Source organism: Ambystoma mexicanum, chromosome 10 (assembly GCF_040938575.1).
Source record: "Ambystoma mexicanum isolate Mex_15411 chromosome 10, UKY_AmexF1_1, whole genome shotgun sequence".
NCBI lineage: Eukaryota > Metazoa > Chordata > Amphibia > Caudata > Ambystomatidae > Ambystoma > Ambystoma mexicanum.
This window is the reverse complement of record NC_090932.1, coordinates 750,723,055-750,749,155: the sequence shown is the minus strand read 5'-3', so window position 1 is coordinate 750,749,155 and position 26,101 is coordinate 750,723,055. Positions and strand designations below refer to the sequence as shown.

Below are 26,101 nucleotides of genomic sequence, written 5' to 3'. Positions count from 1 at the left end.
ATGAGCCAATCGTCCAGGTAGGGGTAGACGTGGATCCCTTGCAGGTGCAACCGTGCCGCCACTGGTACCAGGCTCTTGGTGAATACCCTGGGCGCCGACTTCAATCTGAATGGGAGGGCCTTGAATTGGTAGTGTCATCCTTGGACCACGACCCTGAGAAACTTCCGTTGTCCTTTTAGAATAGGGATGTGAAAGTACGCATCCTCCAAATCCAACGACGATAGGAAGTCGCCCTCCTTCAGCTGGCCCAGCACGTGCTGGAGGGTGACTATGTGCATGTGCCTTTTTGTATTTGTTTAATCGACGCAGGTCCAGGATGGGACGCCATCCTCCTGTCTTCTTCCTGACGAGGAAGTATCTTGAGTACACTCCGGAGCCCCGGAGCCTCTTTGGGACGAGCTCGATGGCTCCTTTCTTGAGCATCGCCCTTACTTCTAATAGCAGTTGAGGGACGTGGTTTTCCTTCCTGGCCACGGGAGGAATGCGGGGGCACTTTTTTAGAAATTTGAGAGTGTGCCCGCGGGCCAGGGCATCCAGCACCCAACGCTCGGTGAAGATGGACTCCCACAAGCCGACGAACTTCGCCAGCTGGCCTCCCACTGGGGTGCTCAGGTGGGGGTCCGACGCTACGGCCGGTTCAATCTTGCTTGGCAGCGGCCTTGCCGCCTTGACCTCCTTGGCGACGACGGTGAGATCCACCTGACTTGTCTCGTCCTCTGTAGGCCTCTTGCGACGAGGAGCTGGCTGCCTGCCGGTACATCGAGGAGCCACCGCTGAATCCTTTGGAGGCACCTTGCTTGCCTCCAGAGTTCCGAAAGGGCGGCCGTCGTTGTAAAACTCCCAAGGCCTGAGCCATCTCTGTGTCGGTCTTGATGGCCTGAAGTGACTCATCCACTATTTTTCCAAACAGGTTAATCCCGTCGAAGGGCATGTCCAAAACTCTGGTTTGCACGTCCTGGCGGAAATCTGTTGCCTTGAGCCATCCCTGCCGCCGAAGGCAAACGCTGTTGCCCAACTGGCGGAAACCAGTGTCGGCAATGTCCGTGGCCACCGTTATGGCGTGGTCCGACGCCACCTCACCTTCCTGTAGGATCGCTAGGGCCTCTGCCCTCTTGTCGTCCGGAAGGAAGTCAAACAGGGGGGCGATCTTGCATAGCGGGCCACAATCGGTAGGGGGTTGGCTGCCCTAATGGTCGTCACCACAGATGAGATGACTCGTCGTCCCATGGCATCTAGTTTCTTTCCCTCACCGTCCGGTGAGGAAGTCGAAGTTGAAGCCAACGCCCGCGCCTCTTTCTTCCTGGCCGCCGCCGAGACGACCGAATCCGGGGTCTGCTGTGCCCCAAGGCACAAAGGGGCGGCATCAGGGACCCGGTACTTCTTCTCTTACCGGTCCCTCTTGGCAGGCGTCATGGACGGGTTCTTTAGAAGAGCAAGATGTCATCCAGCAACGGCACCGCGAGGACCGTCTTCTTCTTGGCCTCACACCGTTGGTAGAGGAAGCCTTCCTTCTTCTGCTCTTCGGGGCAGAGCTGGAAAAGCTTGGATGCTCTGGCAATCATGGCGTGGAAGGAGCCAATTTCGTCAGGCGGGGAGGCCCGAGAAGGTGGTGATGGGAGGCCCATCCCGTCGTCACCACCGTCGTCATCCGTCCCCGTCGTGGCCGTATCTGTTCCCGTGTCATCCCCAGGGACAGGGGAAGGAGATTAAGGCTGAGAGGGCCGTAAGGGCTGGAAGGGCGGGGGGTGGATGAACTCTCCTCCTCTCGTTTGGTGGACTTCCCGACGGGCCCGGTTCTGCTGGGTCGTCCATTGGGGGTAGGGGCAATCTTGTCCTTATCTCCGTGCATAAGGTTTGGATTGCCATTGAAATGGCCACTGAGCTGTCCTGTGGCTCGGGTTGTGACGGGCGCGATGGTTGCTCCTCCTCCACGGGAACCTTGTCGGTGCCACCATCGCACTCTTCGTCCTCCTCGTTGGGATTCCTCCCGTGGGACCGGACCTCCTCAAACTTCTTGTTGAGGCCCTCCATGACTTCAACCAGCTCCTCCTCAGAGGCTGTATCCATGTCTGTAACGGCCACCGCCCCCCCTCTTTTTCCACCGGGGTCTTCACAGGGGTCTTCTCAATGGGCTGAAAAGAGGATTCCCTCCACGGTGGCAGGGAAACTCTGGGCCCTGAGGTCGCCTCCACTGGGGTAGCCTCCACAGGCTTCACCAAGGCCGTCGCGACTACCTCGATAGAGTCCTTAGCCGGGTGAATCAAGGCCTTCGCCACCTTGTGCGCGCTTGAGGCCTTCACCTTCGGAAGAGGGTCACCGCCTCGCTCTCCCTTGGCTGGTTCCTTCGAGATCGACCGGGGCCTCTCCAGAAGCTTAGCCGGGTTCTCGGATTTTCTCTTCCCCGAGCCAGATTGTTGGCTCATGGTTCATGGCACTGGTGAAGGTGCGCCCTGACTGGCAGCCGAGGAGCCCGACCGTTCGGTGCTCCCGGTGCCCGCAGACTTGCGGTGCTTTTCCTTTTGTTGGGCCCCCGTCGCAGGAGCGCCCTCACAGGACTTAGAAGACTGCTCGGACTTCTTCTTCTTCTTACCTGCTGGGCTCTTTCTTTCCAGCCAGTTGGCGAGTCGGGTCCGACGATCCCTCATAGTCCGATCCGTCATGTTGATGCAAAACGCACACATGTATGAAACCTTAAACCTGCAGGATTCAGCTGAACAAAATTGATGGTTTTGCCTGTTGCGTTTAAGAATAGATTCCACCTATTCTACATCAACACCATACATTGCCATCTACCCTTTTCTTCTTTTTAGAAACATTCTTGGGATTACCATGTCATAGACAGAAGAGTTCAAGAAGGGTTCATACTGCATGGTTCTCCTGTCTTGAGTTCAGGAATATTGTTTCTTTCCCTCTGAATGAGTCAAAGCCTAAATTACAGTCATGCAGGAGAACATGGTGTTCCATATAGTCCTGAATGTGCCTGGTTATTATGTTAGATATAAGTGTGATGAATCCAATGGCGTCATCACAGATTCCCCAGCGGTAACCTCCTCCCATGTGGCCAGGGGACGGCTACCTGATCCTTTGGGCGCCGATATAAGGGAGGATCACATGGGAGGAGCCAGCCACTGGGGAGATGTCATAGCTTCATTGGATGAGACATGGTATTCCCCATTTGCCCATGAAGAATACCCCATGATACCCAATAACCTAATGGCTTACTGCCATGAATCTATTCCCCCCTTTAGGGAAAATAGGGAAACTTTTTCCCAAAACCCTTTAGGCCATATTTCAATCCCTGGTCTAAAAAGTAAAAGCTCCACCAATACTTTTTCCAGTTCTAATTCCCCTTGACATAGAACTGGATTATCATATGGAACCATTGAGAAGGATTTCCCAAGTAATCTGCACCAGTTAACATCACAGCTACTTTCTGTCTGACTTTCATTTCTGACTCCTCAAATAAGCCAATGCCCTGTTAGGACTTTGCAGTCGTTCATCAGTTTCTTCTATTGTGGAATTAATGATATTTGCAACATATAGGAAAAATCTATATGAATTAGTTAACTTTGGTTATATGATATTTGGTCTACAGGCTCAGTGTAGCTTCATGAATTACACTTCCCAGCATACATTGGCATCGAGCAGGCCTGTGATAATATTTTTCGTGGGTGCCTATTAGGCGTAACAGGACTGTGCCAATGCCATTCAACTTTAGACTGGTGTGTATTGCATGACTTTATATTTGCTATTTAAACTGTTGTTTTACATTAGATGATTTTTTTAAAATGTTTTCAGCCGACTGATTGTTCTACTCTGTATGTCTTTTTTTAATTAAGAGACCTTTTGGTCTTTAGGCATACCAGCTCTCTGTCCTCACATGCACTGACGCAAAGCCTCTTTTAGCTGTTCTGCTCAGACTGCTGGCTGCATGCTCAGCTGTTGGCTTCATTATGGGGTCTTTACTTCCTCTCATCCCCATGATACGCCAAGTGTGAGTTATAGTTTATTAGCACAAGGGGATCATTATTGACCTCCTCTTAGCCAATCTGAATGTTTAGCGTGCAGTCAATATCTGCTGGTATTGACTCTGCTCTGAACATTCTGTCTTTAATAGCAGACAGGAAGACACAAATGTGATTTCCAGGCAAGGTTATTTTGTTAGCAACAATATACTTCCTGTCTTATAAGACCTTGTTTTTTGCTGCAACATCCTATCTGCAAATGAAAAAGAAAGCCAAAAAATGGGAACATGTTTTTGTTTTCCTATAAAGAAACAGTTTACTTTTATATGACACTAAATGCATGCTCATGGTAAACTTGTTTAGGTAACCCACGTTTGACATTGAAATGCTTAGTTTATTAGGATAACTATGTTATTTCAAGATTACAAAATAAAGCATTTACATTTACTAACTCTGTTGCCTATTTACTTCACCCGGTATTAAAGTAAAATGTTTTACTTTGCCACCAGAACTCCTAAACATGTACGGCTATATTACTCTTGATTCCTTTACTTGACTTTGATACATGTAAGGACATGTGCCCACTGTAATCCTAGAGTATAACAGACACCATCATGCTATACTTGGCATTGAACAATGGTGATCTGGAGAACTGTATTTTGGACACAAATACTTGCTGCCACTGGCCATCTATATGATAACATGTACATATTATCTGTCCCTTCCATGTCATGCCTTTGACATGCAGGACTTCATGTTGGACCACAACCTAGACTTTTTGGCCATCACTGAGACGTGGCTAAAAGATTACTCTGGGCCATCTATTGCAGCCTCTCTCCCAGAAGGTTACACCATGTAAACGTTTAATAGGTCAGAAGGTAGGGGCAGTAGGGTGGCACTGCTGATTAGGGGTGCTTTTACCATTAATCACTCCGTGTATATTTCAGATACCCCTCAATGTGATATTCTGGTTGTTAATTGTCTAATACATTTTTAGATTGCCTATCGCATGAAAGATGTATTCCCTACAATGGCCTTGCATTTGTTTCCACCAAGACTACTCACAATAAATGCAGGACTATTGACTGGGTACTTTAAAAATTATTGTTCCTGAAAATCCCGATACTTATGAATCTATCACAGTATGACCATCTTGCCATCATTTTTATAGGAGTCATGTTTGATTCATGTCTTTCTATGGCTTTCTTGATATACTCAGTGATTAGTTGCACTAATTCCCATCTGATGTTATCGTGTCAGCTTTGACCTTTATTGTCAGAATCTCATTTTGCCACCATTGCTGGAGTCATTTAGGCTTCAAAATGGATTACTGTAATATGTTGTATGCTGGATCTCCTAAGTATGCCATCAAATCATTACAGGTTCTTCAAAACAAAGCTGTTTGTACAGTCACCAATACTGCTCACTACCAACACATTTCCTCTGCATGCAAAAACACCATTGGCTTCCAATCAGGGCAAGAATTGCCTTCAAGCTTCACATGCTGGCTAAAAAAGCCCTTTCCGGAGGATTCGCCCTTCATATATATATATATAAACAAATGAAAAAGTATCATCATGCCTGTGATTCGATATCCAAGGAATCCTTTATTTTCTATGCCCTACACTATAACTGTTCATGTGGTTTGGGAGGGCCTTGCACCGCCCATGCCATTAAACAATAACATTCTCTCCAATTCTCTCCCTTGGCAGTCTATAACTGAAAAAAAAATTTTGTTTTACTTCTATTGTTTTCAAAATCTAAAACTTGTACTCTTATTTGTCCTCTCTTCTGGTTGGTACAGTGCTTAGATACCTATGGGTCGGAGTGCCACATATCACCATCAAATCAGATTACATTCTTGAACTGTAACATGGAATTACTCTATTAGTAAATGATGAAGGTGCTTGTTTCTTCATTTGATGGTAACATGGTTTTTGAAAAGGTAAATTATGATATGATATGATAGATTATTTATAACGCGCTTAATACCCAGAGGTTTTTATGCACGGACCCGGGGAGCGAACCTTTGGTGCTCTGTGTCGTCTTGCTTCCAATGCGAGCACGTTGCCCCTGAGCTATCCTGAGCTATCCTCCCGAGACAATACCAAATAAATACCTTTCAGCGGTCACTGAAAATAAGGGGAAGTCCTCAGCAATTATGTATTTGTTGGTCAGTTAATATTGTAATGCATTTTAACATGTTCTCGATCAAGTTAGACACAGTCTAATCAGGAGAGCATCTCTCTCAACACAAGAAGCCACACATCATTTACAAATGATGACCCTACGATACAGGGGTTTGCTAGCATTAGCGCCATGCTTCCACAAAATAGTATGCTACCGGTTATGCAAAGGCACAACTTGACACTGCCAAATTGAAGTACTATGTACTGGAACCGGGGCCTCACTATTGGCATAGCCTTTGTCACGCTTGAGTATGCTATACTCAAATAAGCTGTTCACCAACTACTCTGCTGTCCCTATGGCCAAGCGAATGTCTCAAATCTACAACGGGATTAAGATCAACTTCAACCTGGCCCTCACTGTGCTTGAGTACAATCAGGTGAAGATGACATGCCATGACTGTGTGTCGATGCTTGCATATAGCAGAACGCCTTACCTACTCAACAAACTGTAGGTGGTACTCTTCAACCAGGGCTTTTAAAATGTCTCCCCAGTTTCATTGCAGCAAAGACGTCCACCAGCTGGGCTTTAAAATATACCACCTCTTTGTTGAGTTCAAGATTCTATATCAGTGTCCTCAGAATTACATTTGACTGGAAATAATTGATGCAAACATTTTGTAGATTACAGTATTTGCTAACATCATTCACACAACTTTCCTAGGGTTACCAACACCCTTGCAGCAAAACTTGACACTGTGTACAATTACAATACAGCGTAAATTAGATAAGAACCGTTATAAAATGAGTAGTATGCAAATACATCAGATGCCCAGGCAATCTGAAACTTACTGTTTTGTGGTGAAAGTTCTCTACATCTGTGTAACATACTTGTGATTAGTCAGGTGATCTGCAGATATTATGGACATCTATAATGAAGAAAAAGATGGAAATGAGAACACAGACATGCACATCGACCAGCTGAAAGATGTCAAGCTTTTTATGTTTATGAAATTAAGCATATTAAAATGGAAATCAGCATAAGTCAACATGGTGCTTAGCTTAAACATGATTTACAGTAAATAATTCTTAAAATTTGCTGTAAGCTCTTTAACAGTTGAAAAAGCCATGAATTACAATAGTTCATGACAAAGATGAAAATTAAAGGAGTCCCCACTTGTTGACCTTCACATCATTACGATTTTCATTTCACCAAATACTTTTCAATTGTTTTTGGGCACATCACATTTGCTTTCCAAATAAAGCAATAGGGAAGATAAGAATGTTAAAGTCAAAGCAATTACTTATGTGTCTTCCTTAAATATGAACTGAGGTTAGGGTCTTATAGAGGGAAATGTGCCTCAGAGACACAGGCCCTCATTACAAGTGTGGCGATCTGGAAACAATATGCTGGTAATTTCTGATTACTTGCACTCATTCCAGACTGCAGCACTACGACGAGAGGGAATGCCGGTAACAACGGTGCCATCAACAGCATACACTGTGCTACCGTTGCCAGTAGCACTGGTAACTAACTGAACCTGTGGGACCCTCGTGAATCAATGGCGGAAACTCTGGCACCACGGAAAGAAGGCAGCATTACAACAGCAGATTTCCCGGAAACACTGGCACACAAATTCTGGTGCCACCGGGAAAACCGTGACAGAAACACCAGCACCGCAGGCGGTAACCAGGCCCATGTGTGGAGGAACAGGTCACAGGTGCACCCAATTTATCCAGCTGCACACAGTGCGCACAGGGACTTCTGAAAAAGACCACACACACACCTTCCAACACAACCATGCTGCCACTCGTAGCAGCAGTCATGAATATGGAGGTGCTGCATGCAGGAGTGCAGCTCTATACGCAGGAGGTGCAACAGTGCCGACAGGCAGTGGAGGAGTGTGAGAAGGAGAATGCAGAGGAACAATGGGCAGCAAGTTGTTCCCCAGAGGTGTGCACCTATACCCCGCAAAAGGGCTACACCCTGGTCCATGACTGACAGGCCGATTCACACTCTTAACTGCCTGAACAGGAAGACCATCCTTGTAATAGTGGACCACATCCAGGAGGACATCCAGAGTGTCATTGGTATCCAGGCTGCCATACCCTCCCTGTGGAAGGTGTTGTCTGTGGTGCATTTTCTTGCCACGGGCACATTCCAAAACACAGGCGAGGAGCTGCATGGCATCCCCCAGCCAGGTCCTGGATGCCCTCCTTCGTCATGTGTCCCAGCACATCGCCCTACCAACGACACAGGCACAGGTGAATGCCCCCAAGATCCGCTTCAATGCCCTTGCGAGCATGCGTAATGTATTGGGAGCATTGGACTGCACACACATAGAGCTAGTGGCTGCCCACACCACAAAGGAGGTGTTTCGGAACAGAAAGCTGTACCACTCCATGAATGTGCAGTTTGTCTGTGATGCGGACCTGACCATCAAACACTGCTGCGCGTGCTTCCCGGGATCAACACATGACTCCATGGTCCTGCGCAATAGCATGCTGCCTGGGTACATGACGTGTTATGGTGGACAGCGGACCTGGCTATTGCGTGAGTCAAAGGATCAACAAACACACCACATTGCATGTGCAAAGGGCATGGGAGGGTTTTCACTGTCACCATTGCATGGCCCACAGGCACTATGCAAATGCAAGGAAACATTCTGCAGGCAGGAATGGGTGACCACGACTGGAATGCACCACATGAGTCAACGAAAGGACACAAAAGTACAATCTGGGCACGGACAGACAGGCACATGTAATGCACCACAGTTACCCGAATGCATCACTCTCATGTCACAAAGCACAGCATAGCCTCAATATGCCCCACTCACCACTACCAACCCATCCTTGGGAGTCAGATCCTACACATGTCCTACCCAGCATTATCTATCACAGGGTGCAGCAAGGTGACTGGTGGCCCGCAAGCGCACAGACCCAGATCCATGTGTCACAAATCCACATTCCAACATGCATGCACTGCACAGTCACCTCAATAATATGGCCCTCACTGTGTCCATTTCCATGCAGGTGCCTCTGGCTACCCCTTGCTTCCATAGCTGCTGACCCCTGTGAGACATCCACAGGGCAACCAGGAAACAGCGTACAATCGTGCTCACATCAGAACAAGAGCAACAGTAGAGCAGACCGTTGGACTGTTGAAGGCACGGTTTTGTTGCCTACACCGCTCTGGTGGGGCACTTATGTACAGGCCAGTGAAAGTGTGGAAGAAAGACCTGGTCTGTGCCATGTTGCACAATATGTGCATCCAGCAGAACATTCCCCGGCACCCAGCATGGACATGCCTCTGGCGGATGATGATGATGACAGTGACGTGGATGCAGCTGCAGACATGCAAATACACTATCACAGTGATGACAGGGATGGATGTGCAGCCTTTCACAAACTCATACACAACTACTTCTGAGCACACAGCACCTGCACACCACCCATGGCACACACTGCATGTGATCCAGCACAAAAATAAAGCACTGCAGTACACAAAGTGTATGTCCAGACGTGAATTCATATGCATGAACAAACAAGAAGAAACGTGTGGCCCACCATACCCTCCCTAACTAGCCCCCCAAACAACCCCACCCACTAACCCCTCCACATAACCCACACCAACTAACCCTCCCCAACTAACCCTCCCTGACTAAGACTCCCAAACACACCACCCCAAAAACACACCCTATGTGGCATCAGTAACACTTGATGTCTGGAACTGGCTCACTTCTGTGGCTTCTCAACACCGGATCTGCCATTCTGACAGGCACAGGGATCGGCGCCTCGGGCTGCTCTGTTGTGGTGATGGTTGAGGATGGGTCGGAAATGCCATGTCCCTGCGCTGCAGTACCGTCTGCAGGGAAAGGGTGAGGGACTCAGCAAGTGCTGAGATCTCCTCGTTTCCCTCCCAAACCCTATGTGTGAGCAGGACTGTTGCAGATGATGAGCGTGCCAGTGCATGTGAACAGCACTGGCCAGTGGCCTGCATGCTCTCCCACAACAACCCGGTCTCCTCTCGCATCAACCTGTCTCCTCCAGGTTCTGGAGTTCGAGTCCTGCCATCTGCTCATGCCATTCCTCAATGCACCGTATGCGTGCATCCACATCTCTTATGCTGGGGATCGGTGACGGAGGTGGGCTGTGGAGGGTGTGCGTTTTGGTGTCCGCTCGGTTTTGACCCTGGTCTCCTGCCTGGCATTGTTGTCTGTAGATGCACCTATGTAAATTAGAGGCTGGTGTGGGGGAGGGAATAGCCGCCCTGTTGGCCCACAATGTTATGCATCTGGGGCTACTGGTTGTGCCTCTGAAGGGGCAGCAGTTGTAGCAGGGGCAGGCGGCATGCTCATTTGACCTGTACCTTGCGTGTCCGGTGCTGGTGTTGCCTTTGCAGCGGTTTTGCGTGGCTCTCCTCCTCTGTGTGGGTGTCCGTGAGGTGCTTGGTCGACCTCGGTAGCTGTCAGATGATGTGCCTGTGGGGGTGAGCTGGGCATGCCGTTAGACACCTCTGTGCCATCCTATGGACTTGGAACATGCAGTTCAAACAGAGTGTGACATGATGCCTATGCATGTTGTTTACAGTTCATCCCTTGCAAGAATGTATGGCCCATACACACAAGTGTTTGTAGGTGTCACTAGCAAGATGGTGGTGGACATGGGTGGACAAATTAGGAGATTTGGCCGTACTGGGCCTTGTGTCATTGTTACCGTGCAAGAACAGGGAACAATGTTCTGCAGGGGAGGGAGGAGTGAGGGCACCGCGATGGGAGGGGGTATAGTGCAGGGGGAAGGGGCCACAAGGGGCTGGGCACATGTTGATGGGACCACAGGGGCAGGTGAAAGGAGGAGGGGAGTACAGTGCGAAGGATGGGGTGTTCCAGATTCAGGCTAGTCCAATCGAAGGGTGTCCGTGGGCCAATGCTAGTAAGGGATGCTAGGGGTGACTGGACGGGATGGGCTGGCACCAAAGGAACTCATGAGGGGCCAGGCCACCGACAGCCTTGTGTATGAGGCAGAGTATCCTGCAATTGGTCCTTGTGGTCACAGGGAGCCAGTGGAGTGATTCCTGGGATGGACGGAAGCAGGACCAGGGTTTAAGGCCTAGGTTGGATCACGCAGCACTATTCTAGATTTGTTTGAGTGGGTTAAGGGGGGGGGGTAAGAGGTGGATTGAGGGAGAGGATGTTGCTGTTGTCAAGCCTAGTGGGAACCAGAGCTATGGAGGCATTGGGCTTCTGGGCATAGGTGAGGTACGGAGGGTGCCTCTGAGGTGGTGGTGCTGTAAGTTTGACCTCTTGCCATGGTCCGTGATGTGTGCAGGCGAGGTGTGGGATGAGTCAAAGGTGACACCAAGGTCTGTGGCCTCTCAGGGGGGTGAGGGGAGGGGGCCAATGGAGGGTGGCATGGGAATGCGTGGGTAACAGGGCACAGGCATCACGTCTAGCAGAGCATATAGTATGATTAGCAGTCAGGCACTCATGTAAGAGCGAAGATGGAGAGGAATTAGAGGATTGCCGATTGATGGTGAGTGGTGTGTCATCAGCATAACACTGGGAGTGGGGTGCAATGGTGGAGATTGAGTGGGCCAGGTAGCTGTGGGGGAGCCATGGTGATTAAATGGTGCCCTGTGGGACCCCACAGGTGGGTAGTATGGTGGAGGTGAGGGAAGGGTACTATTGCACTTGGGGGTAGGTGGTCACCCATTCCAGGGCCAGGCCTGTCAGGGCCCATTTGATGCGTGCATATATGTGAGTGTGTCATGGGGCAGATTGCTCGTGGTGCATGCATACTGCCTTTGAGGGTGTGTGCCTTCTGAATGTGTTGCTTCTCATGTCATCAATGCCTGCTCATGACTAGTACTCATGTGTGTTTGGATGTTTGGGGGGGCAATGTTTGTGAACCCTTGCCCAACGGCCATGGTTTGTTGGACACTGTATGGGTTGGATTTAGTCCGGTGTCATGCAGTTGGGCATGTCTTTGTGTGTTGTGTGCTGCATTTGCATGCCCGCTGTGATTGTTTTGGTGTGGCACATTTTACTCACCCCCTCTCCAGGTGTCCCTGCACCAGCCTCTGCCACTCCCACTCCCTCGATCCCTTCAAGGTGCAACACACTGCTGCATTTCTCCTCCCATGGCATTAGTTTAATTGTTGAGGTGGTCCCGCCACCAGTGGCCAGGCATTTTTTATGGTGGGCAGACAGCAGGTTGTGGACAATCAGGCAGAGGCCATCTCACCGCTTACGGCAGTTGCGTACTGTGCGAGGTACCGGTCCCACAGCTGACGCCTTCTGCACCACCTCCTCCCAGATGGCATTTCTTCTGAGTTGGGTACTGTGCAGGTTGTCCGTCGCAAACAGCTCACCAGCATGTTCACCAGTATGTTTTAAAATGATGTTTGTCAGGAGGGTTAGTTCCTGCTTGGAAAAGCGTGGCTTTCACTGCCGTCTTTCAGGGATCCGAGATGCCATGCCTGCTAGTGAGATGCAGGTGTCGGCCTGTCCAGATAGCAACAGGAACAGGGTGATTTTCAATTGATTGTGTTTTTCAAAATGGCCACCAGCGAACTTTCAGTTCCGGTGGTGATGTTGTTTCCAGTGCTGTTGTTTCTGGTGCCTGTGTTTCTGTGAATGACATGCCGTAAACTGTGCCACAGGCATTGTTGCTGGCGGTGCCTCTCGAAACACTCCTTATGCGATGCAACATAGCCCATCTAAAGCTACGGGAATACATATTATTCCCCTTTTGCCATTTTTAACTCTGATTATGCCCCACCCCGTACGTATTACTACTTAGTTGTAATGTCAATCAAAGGCATTTAATTGTCAATTCAGAACTGCCTCAAAACTGCGAAATGTTCCTTGTGATGACTGAAAAGACTGACAGAGCCCATGTGCTTAGCCAACCCTGCAAATGCAGCAGTAAGCTTGGACTAACTGTAAATACAAAACAGGCATTAAAAGTGCTGTGATTTAGGTCCAGCATGTATCCTAAAGGTAGTTGGGCAGCTTGACACCAACAGATACCGGGAGCTACTTTTCGTTCCGAAGAAAACCTTGTGCCACACAAACACATCTATGCAGCATTATGTGTGTGTGCTTGGAATGACTAAAGTAGACTTAGGACACATCTAGAATACGCAGCTTCTCGATTTTTTTTTTGCTCAATTTTGTTTGATCGAATTTTAACACCAACATTTAGATGTGGGGGAGTAATGGGAGGGCTCTTTGGGGAGTAATGGGAGGGCTGTGGGGGGTAAAATAAAATCGAGCAAAATAATGTGAGCAGTTTATTTTTTTCGGACAATAGATATACATCTGATAAATAATACATAATGGACACTAGATTAAACTTACTGCTTACTCTGTGATGCCTCATACTCAGGAGGTGCAGTTAGCTGCTGCTCATAAAGACTTCATTTCAAACCCTGCAAAAGACTACGGACCTATTTTTGCATTTGGTTTGTTCAAAGGGGGTGAATGAAAATCAAAAAGCCAACTGAGTTAAAATTGTACTGATGACTTCACTGAACTAGCATACGATCAAAAAGGATATCAATTGTTTTAAGCAAAAGAAATTTGATCTTGCATATCTTCATATTTGATTTTTTTTTACCGAAGAACACAGCCCAGGTTAACATTCAAACAAATTAAGGCAGCACTTCCATTGACGGTGCAGCTATAGCAATAATTTGAAAATGCTGTAAGTTTGATGTTTTTGTAAACTGCGTAGCTGAACAGACTGATGTCATGAGAGTTGCTTCTGTTGGCCTACAATAATGTTTTGTATCATGCGCTCAACTGTTTATGCTACTCATAATCAGAAGCCCAAGATATAAACCCAGCACATGACAACTAATTGCACATTTATTCGAGCAAATGCAGGATCATGAAAATGCAATTTGGTAGGTAACCCCAATCTTTCCCAAACATTCCTTGTGGTTGGGTTGGGGTGGTTTTGGTCAGTTTGGCCTCAGATGTTATATAAAGCTTGTAGGCAGATTCAAAATGTTGCTGGAGTATTTCAGAAAAAAAAACTATAACATTGGCATTGATTGTAGCTGTGAGAGATGTAGGGAGAACACTGAAATAGATTTAGTTGAGGAAGAAAGAAGTGGAAAAGTTACCTAGGATGAGATTGGTGAAATGTAGAAAATCAAAATGGGAAATGGCAACTTCTTGTGAATAGTAGATTAGAGAGAGAATTCCATTAACCACATTGCATGACATACATGCCCCATGCCATGTCTTATTACTGATTATGGCGGAATACATTATAGATACAGAAGTGGTTGGAGGGAGGTGGGGAGAGTACATTCAGTTGCTAAAACGAAACATGCAACATGTGTGCAATGTTCTTGTTTCCACTAGTATTGGGGGAGGGGGGCATTAACACACATTCTTGTTGGTGACTAGGGAGTTGAAAATTCACAATATTAGTTGGGCCGAAGACAAGACTAAATTGAGTGACTGTAACTGAGTGTCCAATCTTTTAGTAAATAGTGACAATACTAGTGAAGAGAAAATCACAGGTTGGTTGAAGGCAGCTGATTGCTTTCAGTGGTTATAATAAAGTGTGCAACATACATTACATATTCTTGTGGTTATTAGTAATAGGAAGTACAAGGAAGTCAGAGACCACCTTTCTTGACAAACATGCACATGACATTTCTTGACAGTGACTGGGGAGGAGAACCACCCATGCTAAGTGCCAGCATGTCGGCAAATTACAAACATGCCAGTGGGGTTGGCTGAGGTAGGCACGATGAAATCCTAAAGGCTCTCAAAAGAGTTTTTACAAATGGTTTAATGATTACCTTTTGTCAGTGGAAGGAGGAAAGATAAAGGGAAAGGAATACAAAACAACAATTACACCTAGGGGGAATGTTGCATAGCGGGCTCACCTCCCGAGGCTCACAGGGAAGGGCTCCCATTAGGGGAAGAAGTGGCGAGATCCCGTGAATCGTCACACCTGTTGCAAAGGGGGTAGAGAAGAAACCAACAAATCAGGCACTTAGGGCTGGACATCACCTTGTCACGACTGCAGACGATGACAGTGACTCAGATGGAGATGATATAGCAAAGCACACAAGACACAGAGGAAAGCAAGCACCAAGAGCGAAGGCAGCTTCATCAGCACCAGCATAGCCCAGAGCATTGGGAGCTCCAGCGCTCTGAGGCCTTCGGGTTTGTGGTGCAATACAAATAATCAATTGAATAGAATAGCACTGCCACCACCATCAGCCCAACCCAGACCAGAGGGAGCACAGGTGCCAGCACGGCCATCAGTTCAGCGCAGACAAGGAGCACCAGTGCCAGCACCACCACGGCCCTGAGGATTGAAGCCACTGCCTCCTTTCTTGTTGTCATGGACCAGGGAATACTACTCCTTACCCAAAGGTGTTTCTCCAAGGAAGGCTTTTGTTGTCACCTGCGGTTTGCGTGGGAAGGCCACCGGAAAGGGATTCGAAGTATTGAGTTTCATTTGGCATGTTGGCAATGTCTGATCGATGGAGGCCTTTGGCTTGCAAGCAATGACGGCAGCCATGGAAGCAGTGGCAGCAACAGCACCAATGATGGGGGCAGTAGCAATGAAAGCAATGATGGTTGCAACAGCCACTTCAAGCAGCGCTGACAATGGCCCAACAGGTGATCGTTGGTCACAAATGGTGACCAGTAGCCTGCTGAGACTGGCTCACACCGAGGCCTGCCCTACGAGGTTGTGGTGTCCCAGTTCCATCCACTGTAGCAAGCGAGACAGCGCTTGGTTACTTGACAAACTCATTCCAGTACTTTGGGTTTCTGTTGGATGTGGCTAGACACTGCTATAAGCCCTCATGAGGGTTACCCACGAACACCTAATGTGCCACCAACTGACTGAGTACAGATCTGTACAATCAGTGGAGAAGAGCATCAAAGCACTGTGGCACAGTAAAGAATACACAGCGGGGAATCAGTAGATGGAGGACATGTATACAATGGTGGACTGAGGAAGGAGTGAGACAAACAATCAACAGACGAAAAGTTATGGGACGCAACTTTGACTATGCCACACCTTTGAAAAAAAGATAAGCTGCTCGCACTCTGTGCACCAGCTCCACTCTCTGTTCATATGGTTCATATGTCACACTGCCTTTTCTTAGCACAAACATTTAATGACTGACCACACCTTTTTTCCTTGTCTTGTGATTTTAATGAGATGTGTTGGGCTGGAGTCTAGAAGAGGATGGATGGAGGAAAGAGTGGGTAAACCAAACAACACAGAGTGAGGAGGACAAGAGAACAACGTTGTTTAAGCCACACCTTTGAAAACAGATAAGTATGCTCAATCACACACTGCACCAACCTCATTCCCTGTCCATAAGCCCCACTGGCCTGTTCTGAGAGCAAACATGACTGACCAAACTTTGTTTCCCCTTGTCTTTTGTTTTTCAGGAGAAATGTTTTGCTGGAGTCGCAAAGGGGATGCATGGAGGAAAAAGAGGGACAAACATCCAGCACAGAAGGAGGAGTAGGGCAGGAAGACACAACTTTGGGCAAGCCACATCTTTGAAGAAAATGAAAGTAAGTATGCTCACTCACTCACCAGTCCCACTCTCTGTCCCACTGCCCTCCAGTATACAACAAAGGGATGTTCACACAATACATTCTTTGGGAAAATGTAATCTTTCATATAAGATGAGGCAAAGCTGAAAGTTTCACAGGACTAGTACCTACGGCCGCCGAGCATAATCGTCATTGTCATCTGTAAAATGTTTGTTCTATGATCGGGCAGGCCTTAGGGATTAGAAGGAAATTCATCTTCATCTTCAGGAAAGTGAACCTCTACACATTTTTTGTGGAGAGGTAGGTGTGCTTATTGCTCATTATGGCCAGGGAGGCACTATCCTCACTCTCTTCCTCTCTCTCAACATGCGTCAGCACTGGCCACACTGCTATTTCTTTGCACCAGCAATGCAGGGACTCACATTGTGCACCATGTTACATTCGTCCTGCATGTATGTCTCCACTATCTCGGAGACAGGTGTATCATTCATGTGCACCACACTGCCCATTGCAGAGAGTCTGGGGTTTGAAAGCTGGCAATCAAAAAAAGAGTCTGTAGTTGCCAGTGGGGCATAACATCCTAGCTGAGCCGGATCCTTGCTATGACTCACTGTGCCTAGGAGGAGAACCACCTGGTGTGCAACAGATGTACTTTGGTTATTAACTTTTTTATCAATTTGCTGATTTTCCTTTGAAGGTCCTTCTCGTAACACAAAACCCCTGCGCTGTCCCGCAAATGGGGGTCCAGAAATGTTGCCAGCAGGTAGATGTCACTGGGCCTCATTACACGGAAGGCGGTAAGGGTTAACGGTCACCGGTTAACCCTTACCGCCTTACTGCGAGTTCCCTTTGCGGGACCCGACTTTAACAGCTGGTTTTACGGTAATTCCGCCATCCACCTAGACGGACACGGTAAAATACCGGCGGCAACCATGGCGCTAATAGCGCTGCACATCTTCCATGCACCAGCAAAATGCCAGCTAGGTAACTATCCTTGAGTAAATTAGCAACAACCATGTTAAGCACATGGGCGAAACAGGGGATATGGGTATTCCTGCCTGGTTAACAGTAGCCACAACATTGCTGCCATTGACTGCTGTAACAAAACCTACATTAAAAGCTCTGGAGGAAAACCAGTCTTTGATGACACCCATGAGTTACATTTGCAAACCCAGAGCTTTGTGTGTCATTGGGTGAAGCTCTGAAGTACAGTGTCACCTGCCAGTGTGACGGGCTGTGTCCTTCCACAAATGAAAAGCAGTGGGCTAACACTGTCATATAGCCTGTCACTTGCAGCCATGTCCATATGTCCATAGGGAGGTGCACCCTCTCAGCCTTAGAATCCTCAAGCATGCCATTAAGCTGAACAATGACTTGGCGGTACAGCTCGGGACAGCAATTCGAGAGAAGTAATGCTGATTTGGGATTTTCCATCCTGATGAAAAACATGCCAGGAGTCTATGAAATGCAGGATTCTCCGCAAACAAAAAGGGCACTAGGTCCAGATCAAGCATCTAAGCTGTCACAGCCTCAACCGGTCCTGCAAAAGGATGTTTACGGTCACAAAATGTCAGCTTCTCCAAGGCCTCTACAAGCATTGTCTGGCACAAGGCACTTTGTGCTTGTACATGCTGGAGTTGCCCCAGAGTGTGTTGCCAGCGACTGAGTCCCACTCAGATTTGTGGTGGACCTGCATTACCCAAATGGGAGCCTGCTTTTACTCTGCTGACCTCCTTCTTTCAAATGGCATAAACTGCAATGTTGGTCTTGGTCTCATGGCAGGGAAAGTAATCCTAGACATCTGACTTTGCTGATGGGTGACTACTGGCTGCTGACTGTTAGGACCCAGCTTCAGGGTAGCGGTGGAGATTTGTGTTTGAGGAATTATTCTTCGCAAAGAAGCCATAAACAGCATGTGGTCTATGTTGGGCAAGCTGAAGGATGGTCAGTGGAGCTATGGATGGGGGAAGGGGCAGTGGATCTAGCTCAGGTTCTTCCATGGGTTACTTGCTCGAAGAATTGTCCAAGGAGACACGTTTGTCATAGCTGAAAGTCTGCTTGCCTCCTCTGTCTGATGCCGTCTTGGTGAGGCTGGTGGCAGGGAGGACCTCATTCAATTTGATGGTGGGCTTGGATCACAGGACTCTGGTTCCAACACGTTCATTCTCATGCAGCACTTGCTGGTTTCCATAGCTGTGGCACCTGTGCCGAGGATGTTTGCAAGACCAAGAGTGGAAGACATATGATGTGTGGAAGTCATACCAGGTTAGCCACAAACTCAAAATAAAATCTGCCACATGTGTGTCACAGAAGTGATTTACAGTGCTAGACCTACCACCCACATTCATAGTACCGAGAACCGGCCCTTATTGTCAACTCTAAAGTGACCGGCTACAAGTGACAGGACCAGGCTGCTGTGCTTTGCAAAACTCTCTGAGCCTTACTGGCTTTGCAGAGTGGTAATGGCTGAAAAAGTTGACTAGAAAATGCTGAATGAGCAGTAAATGTGCATTTGGGTCGAAAGAAAATTCTGACTCCCATTATACCGAACAGGGGATTCCCCTACTCCCCATGTTCGATTTAATGGGAATCTGGCACTGCAGGGGTGTCCCCTGCTTCCAAAGAAAGGAAAGCGGTGAGGAATAATAAAGTTTACCACAAAAAAAGAACCATGCAACAGAATTCCCTACCCACTTTAGTGGTAGGAGACAAACGTTGCAACGTTGCAGGGGGCAGGACGAGAGGATGATCAAATGGGAGAGAAGGCAAGTAGCAACAATCGAAGTTAAGTAGGGAGCGGGGTCGCGGGTACGGGAAGCAGGATTCAACATTTTTGTAATGCAAAGCTTTCAACTTTGCTGTATTATGCCTCGATCTTTTCAACCTCAGCATTTTAACCTAGGGCCTGGCAAAGCACGTAATGGCCCTAGACTTAATCAGGAATGTGCACAAATTTCCTCAAAGACCCATGCAAAGCACTGATTTTGTGAATTCACGATGAGTGTATGTGTATTAGAAAGTGAAAATCTATACGCTAACAGATCCGCGTGAGAAATTGGGTGATGAGCCGTAGAAAGGACATGCAAAGATTACAGAAATCGCTGTGGCAACACATGTTGCAAAAGTTAAATTAATCAGTGCAAGCTACCCAAGTGGAAAGTATGCTCTGGATTCCGATTTCCATTCCGCGGAATGGAGAGATTGAAAGTAGACCTGGACCTTCGAATAAGCAGGATATATTGGAATTAGCGAGTGGGAATCTGCATTTTTTTTCCAGAAGAGGCAGCAGAAGAAGAAGATGCTATCAGTCTTACCTCCAACACAGATGCAAACAGGAAGGGGCTGCAACAAGACAATATATCCCCTAGGGAACTAACTTCCCATGAAGAGAGTCTAAATAAAAAGGGTTTATCGTTTGTCCCAATATACCACACCAATTTTACCAATATCAGAATGCAGATGTGCAATTTTCTTAGAAAAATCAGACTGGATTATTTCTTCAAATGTCATGACTATTAGAAAGAATAGAAAAACAGTGCATTTAGACCTTCTTCTACTTTCTATCCCCTGGCAGACTCAATGTGCCCCAAGACTTTAACCCTTGAAAATCGAATCTGGCCTAAAATTGACAGAATTGAAAATCATAAGATCAATATTTACCCTAATAGAACAAAAAATGAAAGATCGATCTGTCACCATAAAACCTTTAGACGAAGGGGGTGGGATAGTAATTTTGGATACCTCTAAATATGAAGGTGAACTCTTAAGACAAGTGAATAACACTGCTTTCTATAGACCCTTACAGCGAGATCCCACATCAGAACTACAAGTAGAGATCTGTTCCCTCATCAATAAATCTAGGGAAGATGATTGGATTACTGAAAAATGAATCAGAGTATCTCATATAAGAAGACCATGCCATTCCTACCATATATATATATACTACCAAACATACACAAAGATTCTTTCAATCCCCCAGGAAAACACATTGTGGCAGTGGTCCACTCCATTTCTGAACCACTCTCTAACTTTAACAAATTAAACAAGAGTGTGGGAACCCCTCTACTGAGAATGAACATCAGTCCAATACCCTCTTCTAGGGAATTTCTTCCACCCAGGAGGGTCTTCAACCATGATTTAGCTCACTACACTTTCCACATAGAAGAAATATCTATTTGCATATCAGTCTGGCCCCACCCACAAGGGCAGTCCAGCACCGAAATACTAAGCAATTCTCCTCTGAACAAGAGTACCATCAGCAACCACAGACACATGTTTTGGCTTTGTTGAGCCTCCTCATTGAGGTGAAGCAGAGCCTGTCGAGCTTTGTTGACTTCTTTCTTAAACTATTCATTCCATTGATCCCCACCTACATCAAGGATAGGATAGCACACACATTATCTATATGCTAGAAATTATATCTTTCAAGCCCATGACACAATTGCTGGTAACCCTCAATTTCTAGAGTTTATAGACTAATATACCCCAGAGTGAAGCCCAAATGATCATTGACTATGTGCTTAATCAAAGAGAAGAACCGGACAGAACACCAATGGAATTTCTTTTGGATCTTATGGAAGTAGCTTTGCTTAAATTTCTTTTCAACTTTAAGAATTATTTATTTCTCCAGATTAAGGGAACAAGCACGGGGTCCACTTGTGCTCCCAGTATAGCAAATCTATTCATGGACTCCTAACACACAGAACATTGTGCCATGGATAAGGTACATTGACAATGTCATAATGATATGGGATGGTTCTGTGGAAGAACTGTTTATATTGCACACCACACATTTGGTTTTTCTTACAACATGACAAACAAAGCATTGCCTTTCTTAACCTAATTCTTTGGAACTAATTCTTTGGAACAAGAATGACCATTTTAAGATGGGAACCTTCACAAACCAACTGACAGAAATACGTTACTGCTTTGGGAGAGCTTTAATCCTTTTAATCCTTTTAATCTCTGATACTCATTAATTTACGGACAGTTTCTCAGGCATAGGCAAAATTGTACTAATGCCCAGGACTATGTCATTGAGGTCGATAAATTACAAGGAAAACGTTCTGAAAGAGGTTATCTCAATAAAATCATTAGAAATGCACGCAAGAAGGCCAACAGTGCACATAGAGACAGACTCCTACAGAACCGGTATAAGCCCACACAGATTGGTTCCATCACATGCATCACAACCATTTTGCCCTCACAGTGACCCATCAAGACGAGTGGTTAGGAAGAACTGGTCTACCATTAAAGATACCTTAACTAGTAAAAAAAATCTGTTTGCCTTCAAAAGAGGGAGTAACCTGGAACACAAATTGGTCAAGACCTATTCGGAGCCTCATGAGCCAACTCTTCAGAGATGTGGGGTCTTCCACCAATCTGGGGACATTATCCATGCAGGAATTGTGTTGCTTGTGAGTCCACTCCCATGAATACGTTTTTTTAACATGAATTCATCAAGTGGTAGTTTAACATTTCACTCCAATTGTAAAACAAGTAACGTTGTTTATGCTCTATACTGTACATGCAATAAAATGTACAAAGGACACATAACCAGAAAAGTTTCCATTGGACTGGCCGAGCACTGCCTATGCATTAGGAATAACCCAGCCTCTAACAGAATTTCTCAACACTTAAACCAGGCAGGCCACACAGCTGATGAGTTACGTTAGACTCGTAGGAAGCAAGATCCTGTGAAACTTCTGATAAGCAGGGAGGTTTATTGGATTAGACTCACAAACTCCAACAAGAATGGTCTGAAAGAAAGGGATGAGGCATTGGTGTTGACAAACTAGCGGCTGGCCTGATATTTTTGTTGGTTGTCCTGTTAGTGATCGGATGTTCACTTCTTGAAGCAATTGGTCTGTAGGATCTATTGCCCTATTCTTAGTTGATACACTAACAACATGAGTCCATATTTGGTCCTGTGCAGTTCTTTGATTTCTGCACTCTGCCTATTAGTCTGTGTTCATGATGATATTATGTTTGTTCTTGATAACATTTACAATTATCCTGTTTGGCCACACCATGGCATTTATTTTGGCTGAACTTACTTGATTAATGGGATGACTATTTTTATTATTTTTTTATTATGAATTGACCAAACTAATTGGTCTTACATAAAAACATAAACATTTCAACATAAGTCACCAAGTTATTGACATAAATTCATCAATTAATCTAATTATTTTCCATTCCTTGTAAAAATGACATCATTACAAATAGAACAATCAGTCTAAAAACAATCACCAAAAATCAATAAACATAATATCAAAAATAAAAATCATAAAGTAAATGCAATGAATAGATACGTCTAGACCAACAAATCAATAGTTAAATCCAACACATAGAGTGAATTATAATAAAACGCATACCAGTTTTAAGCTGTAGTTTGTCCATCTAACTACATTTTTAGATGAACTTTGTGTACATGAGATTGTTGCGCTATTTCTAGAATGCTGAATATAAACAGAGCCTTTAGTTTGGCTCCCATCGAGCACATATCTGGTGGAGGTCTTGCTAGTTGAATGTTGCACCAGCCCTCGTAGCTGGAAAGTCAGGTTGTGTTTCCCTTTTCTGGCACTCACCATTCTAGATCGTATAATGGTATGGAGTGCCCATTTACTTTTGCGCTATTATTTTCACAGGCTCCAGAAACTGACGAGTCTGTGCACGTGCATTGATTTCAGTTGGATGCTGGCTTGAAATTGGTTAATGTCTGCATTAATTGCACACCTCAATGGATTTGAACAGGTATATAGCCATGTCACATTACATTTGGGAATGATCTGGCAGAGAGACTTCTTGGCAATATATTCAAGGTGTTAACATATATATTCCGTGCTCCCCTTTACAGATTGTGATGACATAATTTAGTGAACTCTTCAGTGCATTTACCTCCAAGCATATTCTACACAGCAGAACCTGTCATGTAATGTGAGTTGGTCCATGAAATTAAACATAGAGGCAGAGAGTTAATGCAGCCTATGATGTAGTGCAGTAAATCATTAAACTCAATTTAGCAAAAAGAAACTTTATTGTTATAAGTTAACAACTAGGTAAAAATAAGTGCATACAATTGCTCAATAGGCGAATATCTAAACAGGGCACAACAATATGGAGTGCATACAACATATGCTAGTAGTAGAATAATGACTATTACCTTCTTAGGGTTGAAGATCTCTTTTGAATAGGGTCACTATGGATAGATAGCGAATATTTACCTTACATTCTCCTAGGGATACCAGTAACTATATGTGGTGAGAAATTAAATACAGATAACCTGCGCTTTTGGGCATGGGCTTTATCTCAACATGTTTCTATTTGTATTCCAGTAAACGGTGAACATTCATCAGGAGTTAGGTAGTTGGGGTCACTAATAGTGCCGGGGCTCTCAGGTTACGAGTCCATCCAGTCGCTGTTAAATCAGCTTTTAAAGTGTCATTCCATAGATATCAATGCCACCACATCATAGGCTGTCAATAAAAACAAAACAGAATACCTATTAGTGCTATATTCAATACTAATGTTAAATAACTAGGAGCATGTAAGCTAAGTATTCCCTCCCTATCCATAGTGACTCTATTAGGGTAATAGTCACTATTCTACTACTAGCATATTCTTAGTACACTGCATGTTGTTGTGCCCTGTTTTGATATTCATCTGCTGAGAAATTGTATGCACTTTTTTTTGCTTATGATTTTACTTCTAAAAATAACGTTTATTTTTGCTAAATTGAGCTTAATGATTTACTGCACTACATCATAGGCTGCATTAACTCTCTACCTCTATGCTTAATATCATGGTTCTATTCCGGGAAGAGGTAGAAAACGCACGTTTAGATTTATAAACAGGTACACCCCGGTATATTCGCCCCTTTATTCTTAGTATGTGAGTTGGTCATCCATGTGTTTTGCTGGATTTTGTACAATATATGGCTAGTCTCGATTATGCACACAGTAAACACTTTATTTTCATTTTGTCATTGCTTTACAGGTTCGGGTATAGTGGGTGCCTTTGGGCCATGTATTGCATTATTTTGATCATCTGTCTACTTTCTCACAGCACTCATATTCCTTTCGCCATCACCCTCTTATTTGTTCCTCTGTGGTCATCAGTCTTCTTTCCTTTATTTGTGACTATGAATCGAGTTTCATATATTCCATTTGATCTGTGCCTTGAGTTTTAATTACTCCATATCTTTTTCATTTTAGAGTCACTCAATATCTCGAGAAGAGATCATATCTCAGAAGCAAGAAAGGAGGTGCACTGGTTACCTATCCAGGAAAGGATTATCTTCAAATTCCTTACTATTACTCACAAATGCTTCTCGAATGCAGTGCCAGAGTACCTGCTGGAAAAATGTGTCAGGTCCAACATTTCAGCCCAGTAAGGCTAGGCCACGGTCACCGCATCGCACCACTGAAATTCAAAAGAGCCAGAGGAGGGTGCGCCAGCTTCCCCTCAGAAGCTGCTATTCACTGAAACCTCCTTCCTCTCTCACTAAGAGAAGAATCTCAATGGGCATTTAGAAAAGCCCTAAAAACCTAGCTCTTCCAATAAACACTGATCACTCTAATTATGAGCTGTGTGTATGTGACTTTTGCTCTACACTTACCTGATTGAGAAAATGTTTTTTCTTCAAATACTTGTACTGTGTAACTAGTTTGCAACAGTGCTGTGGTGCCCATGGGTTTAGGCGCTTTACAAATGCAAAAATAAATAAATAAATAAATATGTATACATTATTTCCCTCAAGAAGATGTCATCTGAATTACTTCTCAGTTTGACATCCATCAGGAGTGATGAATCTCTAAACATCTTTGACTAACATACTCGCACCTATAAGTAAAGCACCCCCATTATACGTTGAAACACGTGTAGGCTAACTAGGTGGTCAAGATCTGATTAGGTCACCTATGCCATTGTGGGCCATCTTACTTAGTTGTGAGGATTAGTTGTGACTAAGTGAGGACTAGATGTGACTGGGTTTGATGAATGGTTGAGGTTCAAACAAAAACAGAAAAACATACGAGAGTTGACATTAAGATAAAGTTTGGTTCAATACTGAACCTATGTTTTGTCAATGCAATGTATATACCAAATGTCTATTGCTTACACTAAATTTATAAATTGATGTATGAATCAGTAATTTTGTGAACTCAGAATAAGGAATGTTGACAACTGTGTTAAGATTAAAAGATGTTGATATTTTGTTTGGAATATGTTTACTGATGATCATATGGAGATGATTATAGCTGTGAATTCCCGTTATACTACCGGTTATCTACTGCATCGGTCGGTTTCTTTTTTTTCTTGCATTCCACCCATGGAAACATGTCCATCCCTAATTATGAGGAGATTAACAGTGAAGTACATACCTACGAGCTCTTGCAAAGGTGGGACAAAATCACCCATATCTAAGCCCCTAAGAAATTTGCATCTGCCATAAACTCCT

General features: G+C 45.4%; 1 protein-coding gene across 9 annotated transcripts in view; it reads right to left on the bottom strand.

Annotated features, from left to right (window-relative positions):
- The window catches only part of MBNL1 (muscleblind like splicing regulator 1), a 634,043-nt gene that overhangs the window by 45,883 nt on the left and 562,059 nt on the right, over window positions 1-26,101 (bottom strand). For all 9 annotated transcript variants that reach the window (XM_069618398.1, XM_069618400.1, XM_069618401.1 and 6 more), the window contains one exon: window positions 6,944-7,020. In XM_069618398.1, coding sequence (XP_069474499.1) covers window positions 6,964-7,020 — 57 coding nt within the window. In that variant the 3' untranslated portion in view covers window positions 6,944-6,963. The remainder of the gene's footprint in view (window positions 1-6,943; window positions 7,021-26,101) is intronic.